Source organism: Buceros rhinoceros, unplaced genomic scaffold (genome assembly GCF_000710305.1).
Source record: "Buceros rhinoceros silvestris isolate BGI_N320 unplaced genomic scaffold, ASM71030v1 scaffold41888, whole genome shotgun sequence".
In the NCBI taxonomy this organism is placed as follows: Eukaryota; Metazoa; Chordata; class Aves; order Bucerotiformes; family Bucerotidae; genus Buceros; species Buceros rhinoceros.
Genome location: NW_010429392.1, coordinates 1 through 14,217, shown reverse-complemented (window position 1 = coordinate 14,217; position 14,217 = coordinate 1). Strand labels below are relative to the sequence as shown.

The 14,217-nt window shown below is 41.3% G+C and overlaps 1 protein-coding gene across 1 annotated transcript in view; it reads left to right on the top strand.

The window, feature by feature from the left end:
• LOC104499149 (F-box/WD repeat-containing protein 1A-like) overlaps positions 1-11,190 on the top strand; it is a gene marked incomplete at its 3' end in the record, with an annotated part of 49,587 nt that extends 38,397 nt beyond the window's left edge. Inside the window, exons 3-4 of the mRNA XM_010142616.1 lie at positions 6,203-6,434; positions 11,051-11,190. Coding sequence (XP_010140918.1) covers positions 6,203-6,434; positions 11,051-11,190 — 372 coding nt within the window. The remainder of the gene's footprint in view (positions 1-6,202; positions 6,435-11,050) is intronic.
• Positions 11,191-14,217: the final 3,027 nt, after the last annotated feature.

Genomic DNA, 14,217 nt, shown 5'->3' with positions numbered 1-14,217 from the left:
TCTCAAAGCAATGAAGCTCTTTAATTGGAAGCAGCCAGTAAGGAGCTGCAAAGGACTTCTTCCCTCTTTGCTTAGCCATGGCAGTCTGGGAGTCAGTTCTGCAGCATTTGGTAATTACAAGCCTTAAAAAGAAGAAGCCAGCCATAGCAATTGAACTTGTATCCTCTTAATTATTCTGTTATTGCCTTTAAGCCAGGCAAATAACACCTTTTCAACAGAATTCTCAAGTAACTAGCTCTGCCCTTTAGCATGGAGGCCTGGCATACGTTTTCAGCTCTGTTTCACCATTTTTGTGACCTTGCTACGTTGGAGTGGTATTGAGTGGTACTCCATCATTGGCAGTAGCAAGCAGTTGCACAGCCACACAAGTAGCTTTGGAAAAGCCACCTGTGCCAAGGTTCTCTGACTAAGAGCAGCTTTACAGGCATCAAACCGACTTACCTCATTGCCACACTGGTACTTCTTAATCCCTCTGCTTTTGCCCACACAGCTGCTAACATGCTCCAGAATTCCTGAGCTATGTGCCACTGCTGAAACTAGTTTCATGTCTGGATTCACTGTTGTGGGTATTTTTGAAGAATATTCTTGAAGAATATTCAGCATATAGAGACAAGCGCAGCTTTGCTTTCATCTTGAAGTTCCCATCTTCCCTCACACACACTCCTGGACATACACCTCCACGGTTCCTTTCTTTGTCATCCCGTTGCTTGGTTTTTTTTTTTTTTTTCCCAGTGTCTTTTATCTTGTGAGTAAAGTTTGAACAGTGCGCAGAAAGTTAACTGCCTGGAGTCTTTTAAATATAAGTAACACGCACCCAGTAATAAGCTGTCGGTTGTTTTTTTGCTGCCTGCAAAGAAACATAAACACAGTGCTCATTTCTGGCAGGTTTTTACTGTCAGAGTTTCTCCTATTATATTTATCTTACAATTTGCCAGGGGGTGAAGTTATTAAGTTTTAGCAGCAGCCATCGATCAAGTTCACAAGTTAACACGATAAAGGCTCTGTGCCGCTCCGATCCGGGAAAATGATGATCCTCACTCGGTAATTAACTAAATGAGAAAGTTAAATCTTACTTGAGAGCTGGGAGAGATGAAAGAGAGGTGTTTGTCAGTTTCTCAGTGGAAATTAGAAGCAGTTTTCTGCAATTCCCTAAGCTGCTGCTCTGTCATATTTTACATAAGCACTGGGAAAACGTCTTGTAATTAGTGCTGTCATGGAGGATTTTTTTTGCTGAAGGATGTTGGAATAATTCATTAGATTATCAAGAAAGGCTTGTGTCCTGAAATGATTAGCACAGTGAAATTTAAACCATTAACGATAACAAGTTTAGAGCTTGCTGCAGTGCAGAGGCACCCGGGGTATGTCTGTGCCTATTTCAATCATTTCTTATAATTAAACATTATGTCCTGTTTTTTCCTCCCCTTCACTAAGACCCATCCAAAATTCCGTTAAGGTGGCTCTGTCTAGATCAGTGACTTAACCACAACTGGCAATGCAAGCAGCTGGAGGTGAAATGATGCAGATAAGTAGTAGAAGACATTTCTCTGTGTCAGAGGCTGTATCCCAGGGGGTCTGGGAAGCAGAGGAGAAGCCCAGTATGACCTGTCAGTACTGGAACATTGAAGGGAAGTCCTTTCCTTCTGTCCAGAGACTGGTCTCAGATTATAGCTCTCAGTGTTTTCAGAGCTCCAGCATGAAGATGTCTTGTAGGTTCAGAAGGTCCCAGACCTTGCTGGTATCATTCTCAAGAGAGAGCAAGATAATAAGAGATAGCTTCTCTTTTCCTTTACTGTAAGAGATGTCTTCTTACCTTAAGAAACATGTAACCTAAATTCATCCACCCTGTGGAAAACACCTTAACAAAGTCCTCTGCAATGGTTAGAGGGCATAGGGTTTTTTGGTGTTTTTAATACATAAAAGTTGTGACCACTCATATGAGTGGGGAAATACTATACCCATACTAGAATCCATGCTTGTTTGTTTCTTCTGTGCTTTAGGAAACTCCTTGGTCCCCTGTTTTGAACAAAACCATAAGTAACCTTGGTTATCATATATGGGTTACAGCCGTGGCAGACCATAGCTGGTTTTGTTTTATATGCAGAGCAGTAGGTTTATCCAGGCTTTATTTATCTGTGTTGAAATATTGCACCTTCCTGTAGTTGCAAGCCATTGTTTAGATTAAAGCCTTTCATATATTAGTCCTCTTCTACTTCACTGGGCATACAAATGTGCTTTGTGTTAAGTGTAGCCATTTGGAGAAATGGTCTTGTAATTATGGGCTGCAGTGGAGCATAGTACGTAGATCCCTGAGCTAGTACCAACCTGAGGCACTCAGTCCCCTGGGCTTCCTGGCACAGCTTCCTGGCTCAGGCACGCTGCTGTAGGGGGACACCTCTACTGTTCCTGCAGATGAGTTCTTGTGCCTAGAGCCAGCTGGGGCACCTCTTGGCCCTCGCTTACAGTGGGGTTGTGAAAAGGGAGTCAGAAAAGCTTTATCCGTTCCGAGTTAGTAGTTTGCTCCGTTATACTCAAACTTCCACCTGGGTGATAGACTGCTAGTACTTCTTCTTTGCCACTCTTGGAAGTGAAGTTCATAAAAAGCGTGACCATATACAGTGCATCTAGATGGATGCTTAGCCTGGCGGTATGAATTGATTGTCCGCCTGTACTCTGCACTGGTGAGGCCACGCCTTGACTACTGTGTTCAGTTTTGGGCCTCTCACTTCAAGAAGGATGTTTAGTTGCGTGAGCGTGTTCAGAGAAGGGCAACAAAGCTGGTGAAGGGTCTGGAGATCAAGTCTTACGAGTAGCAGCTGAGGGAACTGGGGTTGTTTAGTCTGGAGAAAAGGAGACTGAGGGGAGACCTTATTGCTCTCTACAACTACCTGAAAGGTGGTTGTAGAGAGGTGGGAGATGGTATCTTCTCCCATGTGACAAGTGACAGGACGAGAGGAAATGACCTTAAGTTGAGCCAGGGGAGATCTAGGTTAGATATCAGGAAGAAATTCTTTACAGAGAGGGTTGTGAAGTAGTGGAACAGGCTGCCCAGGGAGGTGGTGGAGTCCCCTTCCCTAGAGGTGTTTAAAAGCTGTGTAGGTGTGGTGGTGAGGGACATGGTTTAGGGACCCTGGCATGCAGTGTGAATGGTTGGACTCGATGATCTTAAGGTCTCTTCTAAACAGCTGGTTCTGTGAATGGCATACGGGACAGTTAGTTCTTTTTTGGGTGAGGCCTTGTTATTGTACCCAGAGAGGGAAGAGGCTGTAGGTAATTGTGTGCTCCAGGAAGTAGTTGCTGATACAATTCTGAGGTGGTTTGTTGTGAATTTGAGGCATTTGAGATCAGAATGGTTGAGTCAGGGTTTCTCAGGAAGCCAAATCAGTTCTCTTACTGATGGGATCCACCCTCATCCCCAACACTTTAAAATACAGATGCTTGATGTTATCGTTTTGTTGTTGGCTTTTTTTAATAACAGGCCTTTTTCACTGAACCCCCAGTGGATTTTTAAGAATCTTCAAACTGAAATTCTGGAATTCTGTTCTCAACTGTAGCCACAGATGGTCTAGGAGGCATGTGTGCATATGTTGCAATTGAGTGATTTGGGAGCCCTGTGAACTTGCCTGTCTCTGCTCTGCAGAACTGGTGTGTTTGTGGCTTGCTCTGTCCTCCTGGGCCCCTGCTTGCATAGACCACAGGACCTGCTGAGCACACCATGGCCGCCTCTGGGCTTGTCCTCACTCCTTTTGATGGTAAACGGGAGCAGGCAAGGGTGCAAACCAGGTCTCAAGTTTATGTTGCAGAATGCAGCCGAAGTTATGTGCATGAACCTAAAAACTACGGTGTTCCTCTGTCCACTAATTTGGTCATAAACACTGTAACATGGCGTAGTGCATTTCTCAGCAGATCCACTATATAAACCTGACGTTTGACTTCCAGTTACAAGTGTTGGTCAATGGACTCTTTAATTTACTTATTATTCCCACCCAAGAGGCCTGTATTCACTTGGGATCCAGGCAAAACTGGTTGTTTTGTCCCATCTAAGCCATCTGTTTCTACACACATGAGCCATTACTTATTTTTGCAGATGTTGCAACTTCTGTTTGATACCCCAAGCTGGTGTTTTAGAGGTAATTGGGGAGCTGAAGTCCACTGGGAGAAGGGTTTTCAGGAGGTAAGGAAAGGTCAGAACGTAATGCCACCCTGTGAAAGGAGTTGCCACTTTTGTGGTCTTTGCACATCAGCTGTCTACTCCACTCCAGCTCAGCATATTAGTCAGACTCCACGGTCTCTCAGATTAAAAGGCGAAGGTATAGGTTTTAAAAGAATGCTTTGTAGAGACAGCCTGTTGTGAGATGCACAGCAAACAAAACGAGAAATTAAATGAGATCAAGCCTGTGGGATACAACATCTCTCTGCTGTCCTAATCCAGCATTTTTACAGCGGTGTCTGTTTTGCAGGCAGCTGAACTGCAGCAAAAATGACCGGAATCCCTTAAGACCGATTCTCAGTGCAGTCCATTGGTAATCATTTTTTGCCAGGCTGTTGCCTACTGTGAACTTTGCTAGGAGAGGTCCAACCTTTCATTCCTAGGGTTTGATGTCCACAGCCCCTTTAGAGATTTCTCTGTATGTAAAGTTGGTCCAAGAAAGAGTATTTCTTTCCTGCTGCCCAGTACTGGTTCTGTGATTCATTTGCAGTCAGTGCAGTCTATCTGGTGACTAAATCGAAGTGTAGGTCAGTCATAGCCCTTGTCTTGATGATCTTACTGAACACACACACGCACACACACAGAAGTCTGAAGGGAGGAGTGGGGATAATAGTAAAGTTGGAAACATTGAGCTGCAGAACTGAGCACTGATGGTGTCATCTCCATGTTCAGTGTTTTCAAAGAAACTTAAGTTAAACCATAATTCAGGAACAGAAGACACTGCTTGTTAAAAATGACAGCTAGTTACTGTCTTTTTCTACCAGAGGAAAGTCTGGTAAACACAGAGGAGAGTATTCAGGTGGATTTTCCTCTAGACAATGAAATGTACATGCTGATTAGTGGAGTATATTTTCAAATTATGAGGTTTTTAGTGTTCCAGAGGCAGGATTGCTGTTGAGGTTGGGGGAATATTGAACTACAAGAATTATTTACTCCTGAGAAATGAGAAATTCCTGCATTCCAAACTCAGGTTTGGGAACTAGGTTTTGTGGTCTCTGAATAATCCACTGTTTTAGCATTTGCTGAAAAAAATTGATGGTTTTGTTGTTTTTTTCCTTTTCCTTTAAAACCAGTTAATCCATGCATTTCTTTTAGATTATTAGATATCTTTGCAGAGAGATTTAGGTACTCATTTTTTCTCTTAAAGTTGATAAAGTCTTCTGGTGAGGTTGATGCCTGGGATTAATAGCATTGAGCAGAGATACAGCATCCCTACATCACTGCTTTTTGTATTTTGTTAAGCTGTAATTTGGTATTAATCATTTGCTAATTGAGAACCTTTAAATGTATTTTGTAAGTAAAAATGATGTAACAATAGTGACAGTTATTATAATCCTGTCTGGAGTTCCACCATTGCAGTGAAAGAGAAAAAAGCATTTGTTTTCGGCATTCAGTACAAACTATTTGACCAGTATGGGAAAAAATAATTTCCCAGCAAACAGTTAATCTTACTTGGACAAAGGATATCCTTGTAATGCAAAATGTGCACTTTTCTTCCAGTTAAATTGTTTAGAAAGCAGAAATTATATCTTGCTATCAAGTAGTAAATTGAAATGTCAGCATTTTGTTTTGTCTCTGAAACTCTTCTTTGAGCTGAGTCCTTCTGACAAGATATTAACAGTGCTCAAAAAGTTGAAAATCATTTATTGTGTAAAAGAAGTAGGTACCAAATATCAGGTTGTGTTTTACCTGGCTTTGCTTTCAAGGTTTATTTTATACTCAAAAGAAGTGCTATCAATTTTTTTCTTATCTGTTTCATGCATTCCCTGTGAATTTTAGCACCAGTCCATTCTCTGGGGGAAAAAAAAAAAAAACAACTCGCAGTGGCAGTGCTCCAACTGACAGCACCAAATGGGATACGTGGTCTGAGCCAGCCTTATGTATCAGAGTGCTTTTTTTCCTTCTGTTTTCTTCCCCCTAAAAAGCCAGTAAGCCCTCTTGAGCTCCTTTTCATATGTGTGTTTTCTCTGCTTGTTTCTCTGCTTCCTGTTCCAGACAAAACTTGCCAATGGCACTTCCAGTATGATTGTGCCCAAGCAAAGAAAGCTGTCTGCAAGCTATGAGAAGGAGAAGGAACTCTGCGTCAAGTATTTTGAACAGTGGTCCGAGTCTGACCAGGTGGAGTTTGTGGAGCACCTCATCTCCCAGATGTGTCACTACCAACACGGACATATAAACTCATACCTCAAACCCATGTTACAGCGGGACTTCATCACTGCACTGCCAGGTATTTCTGCAGGCAGAGGGAGATTGCTCCTCTGTCTTGTCTTTCAAAAACAATTCCACTCTGGCCTGCCCTCTTGCAGAAGTCTCTTCTAGGGACCGTTTGCAAAATAGATGATAGCTTTTGAATAAAAAGCTCTGTACTGGTATGAAATGTAGTAATATTTTACTTTGTATTCCTACTGTCTCTCCAGGCATGATCTGATACCACCACGGTTTGGCTAGGAGTAAAATGATAGCTCATATATGTGTCGTAAAGATAGTCATCGCAAGCCACAGGGCAGGTAGTTGTACTCATAATGCCCACAACTATGTATGAATAACGAAAATTTTTGAAATTAAAACTACTACTCTTAATGGTGGCTCAGCTGAAGTTTTCCCTTTTCTTATTTAGATATTTTTGTCTCTCTTTCCTAGTAAAAGCTTCCTGAAGCCATTGCTTTGATAATGCGTTTATTGCTAATAGAGAATGGAGGACATAACATCAAAGGATGAAAATGTTCTGTTTTTTGCAACTCTGTAGTGCTTTCCATCAAGAATATCATCCCGGTTGTTCTCAGATGTGGCATTGGGTGTATCTCACAGAATGTACACATAAAGTAGTATACATGCAGTTTTGTATTGGCCCTGTCTTTTGGTTGGGAAACTGAGGCAGTGGGAGATACAGTATGTACAAGCAATAGAGTTTCAGAACCAAACAGAAATTCCTGGCTCTTTGGTCTTTTTTTCAGACCATTAGATTGTATGTCTGTAGATAGATAGATACATTGTTATTGGCATAGGTCCTTAGTTTGAAATGGACCTGAGCAAGAAATGGTACAGGTGTTGTTTCTACATAGGTAGTTGAAGAGAGGAGTTTCTTGCCAAAAGCTTGTTCTGTGAGTACCTTTGCAGAAATGCTGAACTCCAACAATTTGTTCAATCCAGTCATTTGATCATTCTTCAGAAAGGATTTCTCAACATGAAATTTAAGTTCTAGGGTTAAAAGCTGGAAAAAAGCATGTTTAACTATGAATTGTACAAAGCGTAAAGGCACTGCAGGAGTTATGCTGTGAAGTTAAATATATAGACTCACTGGATTTTTCAGCTCATTGTGCCCAGTAATCAAATGGCTGTTAATAGCATTAAAAAAACCCCCAAAAAACAACAAACCTTAGTTATGCTAAGTACCTGCTTTATGTTAGTTTTGAGTAGTCCAGTGGCAAAAATCTCATTTACTTAGAGGAGCATTATAACTTGTGGAGCTGTTGTTTCGGAAAAATAGAGAGTATATTGAAAGTGCATTTTCCCCTACTTTTAAAGTGGAAGCATACATATAGTTATATACACAGTTTTTCCAGATCCTTCTCCACAAAACTCCATCAGAGCAAGCCAGCGCTTCTCATTTGCACTTGCTTAATTTCATCCTACAAGCCTTTTTCTGAAAATTTGGAGCAAATGTTATGAATATTTTCAGAGGCATTCAAAATGTCCTAGCCGTATTGTATGTTAGTTGTCTTTTCATAGTTTCCCCAGGAAGCAGCTAGTTTTGCTAGCTCAGAATACAGAACAGATAGGAATCTGGCAGCTAATAGTTGAGTATTTGAATAGTTGTGGAACTGTGTGCTTAAATAATGTATGTGCATCAATTTGCATATTTGCGAAGTGCTAATGTTCTAGTGAATAAAGCTCTAAAGGAGAAAATGAGTGGCAAGGAATTACACTGGCACAGACTCTGAAGTCTGTGCAGGATGTCCTGAGTTAGCAGGTTGCTAATGAGGAAAATGGGAAAGGGGAAGGTAAGAAACTGCCTAGAAAAGAGTGATTTTACGTTTTCACATAATAAAAAACCTTAAGCTCCTTATGTACTTTTTAGCTTCCTGAAATTCTCAAGTGCTCAGTATTCTGGTTTCATTTTTACTCCTTCATTCTCTCTCCTACTCTCCCCCTCGAGTGACAAAAACAATAAAACTGCTTCAAAATCATGAGGCATCTTATCTCTGTCCTCCTAGCACTGTCCCAAAGAATGACCAGAATTAAAGGTAGGTTTAGATCATGAGCACATTTTATTAATATAGAGTAGAATTGGCTCAGATTATTTTCTCAGTACTTTGAACAGAATTAAAGTTGTTTGAAAAACGCAGCTTAACTGGGTACTTAACAAACTTTGTTCTGTTTCTGAAAAATAAGGTCTCTGCTTAGCATTTCCAAGCTGTTTAACATTTTTTATGAGGGAAGTAATTTTTATAAGGGTTTCATGTGTGAAATAACTGAAACATTCTTGTTGGTATGGCAGGCTGAAGGGCTAATCATGCTTCACATCGATTTCACAAAACATTTTGTGAGCAGAGATTTCTCTTTTTTAAGAAAGCGGTGCTTCCTTAGATACATCTCAGTGAGTTGTACTGTCCCTGAGAAACAAAATGATAAAATTGAGTTTGCAGCCAGGCCAAAATAGCTCTGCCCATCCACTTAGTAATAAATGGGAGGGGGGAGGCCAAAACATCACTGTTCTTCTCTGTGAAGGGTGTAAGGTCAATGGCAGAGGGTGACTTTAAGATTTTGGAAGTAGTTACAACACCTCATTGCAGCAAGATCTAAAATGCAACTACTGATGATCCATAAAGGGCAGGTGCATAAATCCAGAATAGCCCTGCTTCCTAAAGCCACCGATTGTTCCCTATGTAAAATAATTTCTTGCTGTGGTGCTGCTGACATAAAGCCACCGGTATGGATCCTACACAGGCAGGCATTTGAGAATGTGTGGGTCTGTAAATGTTTGTGGGCCCGTTGGAAGCAACACAGACGTGGAAAGCAAATATGCCATTTCCACCCAGTGGAGAGAGCGCAGGGCTGCAGGTCTGAGGGTGGGGAAGCAGGGGGACAGGATGTCCATGTGTGCCCTACCAAATGTGCGGAATTCCTGCAAATTCCAGTTCACATTCGCTAAAACATGGTATCTCTCTTTCCACTAATTACTATAGATCAATCTAAATTTATACACGCTCTTTTTTATCTCTTTTGAAATAATTTTATGTAGTGGCTGTATATATCATTTCAGATTAAATGCATAATAAAGGCTGCTGATGCTTTTATTTTGCAGGTTGACATCTAATTTTGCATCTATAAAGATAAGAAATGTCAGACCTCTTTCTGCACTCTCTGGCTGTGCATTGTATCATTCACATGCTTTTACTACGTATGAATGGAAGCATAAAAAGCTGGGCAGAATGTCTCACCCAAAGTGCACTGTATATTTGGGATGTTTGAAAGGAGCGAGAGGAGGCATGCTAAATTTTCTCGTTTTCAGGCGCTGGGAGATAATTTTGAGATCTTGTGGTTAACAAAAACAAAAGTTGGGCCTTTTGTCTCTAATGAACTCTAATCGGAATCAGCTGATTGCACCCGGTTTGGGTTTGCAGATGTTCGGACATGTGACTGTAAAAAATGCGCTTGCTGCTTGTCTTTCCATCACAAGCCAGGTCTTTGAGGCTGTTGTTTTAAAAGCAAGAAGAAGATGCATTTAACTCTGTCCCAAATGTGAACCAGAGGGAAGATGCATGTAATACCAATCTGCCATGCTTCCTTTTTGGTTGGTCTGAACGTTATGCCTGAGGGATGATGGGGTCTAAACTACAACTTTCACAGAGCCTCTGAAATTTGACCTGTGAAGTGAGATAATCTCTTGATAGTGTGTCTTGCTTGTGAATTAAACAGCCTCCAAGGGAAGCTGTATTTATGCAACATCTCATTTAAAAGACATCTTATTTTCCTGAAATCTTGCTGGTGATTAAATCTGAGTGAGTAAGGACATGTTTTTACTGAGTATATGCATCCAGTTAAGAAACATGGCATAACCTTTCCTGGCCCCCAGCTATGCAGACATTACATTGGGCTGCTTGGTGCTAACCAGGCAATTGCTTTACATTTCACTTCAGCCGGGTTGAAACAAGCCAGCCCTGGCATTCACACTAGAAAATATTTGCAAGTTTTATCATTTTGGTGCATATTTTTCCTCCACCCACTAGCAAACCTGCTTCACTTTCTCCTTACACAGCCTCTCCTTCCTTCTCGACTTCCCTGTGCATCTGCATATCTTTCCCTCCCCCATGTCTAAAGGTACCACTACCCTTCAGGGCACACATTGGGAATATATATTTTTTTCTTCATTACGTTTAAAAGCTACTGCTTTAGCAAAAACAGCTTTTGAGCCGTTGGAACATGAGAACAGCTGTAGCAGTGAGATGAGAAATGGTCCTAATATAGAGAGATTTTGGGGGCTGCGTTGCTGAGTTGGAAATGCCATCCATAGAATATCCCCCTAGTGCTAAAACCCATCGAAATAGATTGGAATGACTTCTTGGATTCTTTATTATTTTTAATGAGTTGTTGTGTTATATCCAAAGGAAGTTGGAGAACGCTGTTCACTCCTGAACTTACCCTCAAATGCTCTTCCGTGCATTTGGTCCAGCTCTGCATGCAGAAGAGGAGATGGAAAGAGAGAGTATCTTTGTACTAGCGAGGGGAGTTGCTACTCTGTGACTCTGTCTCCCCAGTAAATAATCTTTTTTTTTTTTTTTTTTTTTTTTTTTTTTTTTTTTTTTTTTTTTTTTTTTTTTTTTTTTTTTTTCCCTCCCCCAGCTCGGGGATTGGATCACATTGCTGAGAACATTCTGTCATATCTGGATGCCAAATCATTGTGTGCTGCTGAGCTGGTGTGCAAGGAATGGTACCGGGTGACATCAGATGGCATGCTGTGGAAGAAACTCATCGAGCGAATGGTCAGGACAGACTCCCTGTGGAGGGGGTTGTCAGAGAGGAGAGGATGGTGAGAAAACTGCATCTTCACCTCTTTGCCCTCATCCAGGACAGTAGGTGCTGTGTGTTTCAAACCGTTTTTGAAGAGGGTTATTTAACACTCTAAAACATGTTGTTTCCAAACCTGATAGTTGCTTAAATCAAAATTTGGGGGTTGGGCAATTAGGGCATCATTTGGATATGCAGGCAATGAGAAGGCTTTTTCCTCACCTTCCTCATCTGATCATGCTCTTCTCCCACTGTGACAAGTGAGATGTACGGACTGAGATTTTTACGCCCAGCTGTCATTTGGTTCGAATTAAGAAGCTGTGTATCCCCCGGGGGAACACTAAACTAGTCAGCAGTTCAGAGCAGAAGAGCTTTTTTAGGGGTGGCAGTGGGGCAGCATGTGCTATGAATTAGTTGTTTCCTGATAGGTCTGTTTGTTTTCCTCAGCAGATTTCCACTATTAGATATCTGTTTAATTTTCAAACTGGAAGCTGAGGGTAGGTACCACGGAGAATAGGGGACTTTAGAAATGCAGATAGATTAGTTAATAATCATCTGGAATAGCCTTCCTACAATGTGGGTCTCACTCAAGTTTGAAGCTGCTCAGTTAACATTTCATTAGAACTTTCCCTCTCAGGGGTACGTCCTTTAATACATAATTTTCTTTTCCACGGGTGTCCCTAGGATGTTGGCAGAAAGTAAGCTGGATATGAATATTTCATAAACAAGATAAAAGTGACAGCTCAGGCATTTTGGTTGCTATTAAAAAGAAAAAGATACAGAGTTGCAAGCAAAAACTCCTGGTTTATGGTTAATTTTGTCTCAGGAAGTAAAGGCGAGTAAATCAGGATTATGAAACATCCTTTAAAAATAAATACTATTCTGATCTGCTTCCGGTAGTGTAATGTTCCTAAAGAGTGTAAGTAAACACAAGCGTGGCAGTGGTAACTTTGCATTCCTTTTAGTACCTTGTTCTCTCCAGGACTTCTGTTTCTACTCTGTATTGTTAAGGTCACAGTAAGTCTGAAAAGGACCTTAAGCAGTTATTTAGTCCTTTCTGTTTCCCAAAAGAAGAGCTAGGTTCTCTTAAGTCATCTCAGATGTTTGTATAACTTGTTCTTAAAAACCTTCACTGATGGAGATTCCCCAGGCCTTGCCTGGGCAAGGAATTCCTCTGTTTCACTAACTTTAGTGTTAGAAAGATTTTCCTAAAATCTAGGCTGTCTTCCTAGCTGCACTTTGGCATATGATGTTTAGCCTACACAGACACACAGAACAGTTTCTCTTTCTCCTTTTTGCAGTAATCTTTTCCACGTTGGAAGATGATCATGTTTCCTACATTTCGGATGCACCAACCAATGATAATCCTGTTGTCTTGTCCTCTTGTCCTTCTTGATTTTCTCTGTTTAGACCCTCTCTACTTACTCTACTGCATTCTTGGAGGGTAGTATAATCAGCTGGGTGTCTTACTTCTGCCAAATTTGGTGGTTTGGGAAGCATTTCTTTGCATGCTGTATGGAGGACACTCCCACTTCGTGCTTTCTGGTAGAAGAAGTTCTTTTTTTTTTTTAACAGTGGTATAATACTGTTACAAATTTAATTTCCTTCTCTGTAGAAGTTCTGCTTAGTCATTTTTCCTCATCTTGCATGCTTACGTTGTTACTCAGTGATGAACTTGGCACTTGTCCTTATTGAGTTAGATTCATTGAATTAGGTTCTACTTATTGTTTCGTATTTCTCCATTTTGTCAGGAGGATTATGAGTTTAATCTTGTCCTCCAAAGTGCTTGTAGCTTCTCCCTGCTTTACCATCACTGGCCATGTAATAAAAGCACTCCCTGTTCCATTCTTTGTCATTAATGAAAATGTGAAATAATGACACATCTAGGACAGACTCCATGCAAGATCCCAGTTGCCATCCTGTAAACAGTGTTTACAGTGCACTGCTGGTGACCTGTGCTTTCCAGCCCTATTTGTGTCCAGCCTTGAGCTCTTCCAGTATCATACTTCTTTTGCTAAGTCATGAGACTAGTCCGTGAGAAGAAAATAGGTCAGGTCTGGATTGATCAGTGCTGCCTGTCGCTTTTCACCTTGTTATCTTCTAGGTGCTCATCTGCTTGACTGTGTGCTCTAGAGCTGCAAAGCTGACAAAGTTGAGTTGGACAGTCCGCCATTTCCTTGGTGGACCTTCTTCCTTTGTTCTAAAATGCAAGAGCAACATTTGTCTTTTTCCTGTTTTGTGGAACTTTACCTTTTCTCTACCTCTTGTCAAAGGTCATAGCTGATACTTCTCAACTTGCTCCCTCCAGATTTTAGAAATAACATTAGCACCTTTTACTAGTCATACAGACACTTGACATTTCTGAAAAACAGTTGCAAAATCCTGCTTCTCATTTCAAAGGACAGTTGCACCTGTTACTGCACCTCTTCAGGTTTACACTGTGTCCTGAAGTTGCTTTGACACAACAGGAGCAAGTCATGCCCTCTCTTTCAGGTTGCCCTCTGATTACCTCTAGAAGGTACAGCTGATGGCATGGTGGGGTGGTTAAGAACAGCACGTAAGAAATGCCCAGGGTAACTGTATCTCTGCCATCTAGAGATTTATAGCTTGTAACCAGTACTAACGCGGTGCATAGCACAAGGAGGTGACCAAGTGGACAGTTCAGAATGAGCTTGCAGCTCCCCACTTTGCACATGGACTTCTTGATTTCAACATTTGCAGCTCTGGTTTACAACAGAAACACCCAAATTCTAACCAGCACAGCAGCCTTCACTGACAGCTTGTCAGGGAGCGGTAAGGGTTACACAGATTTAGAGAAATATAAAACAGAAGCCCAAAATCTGGGCACGGTTGTGTCCATCTGAATACTTGATTGAATTGGCCAGTCATCAAAACCTGCAAACAATAGTTCCTTTTATCCCAGAGCCAGAGCACATCGGCCACTGGGATGCTGTGGAAATTCCAAGCAATCCTTTCACTGAACTGTGAACAACTGACTCTTC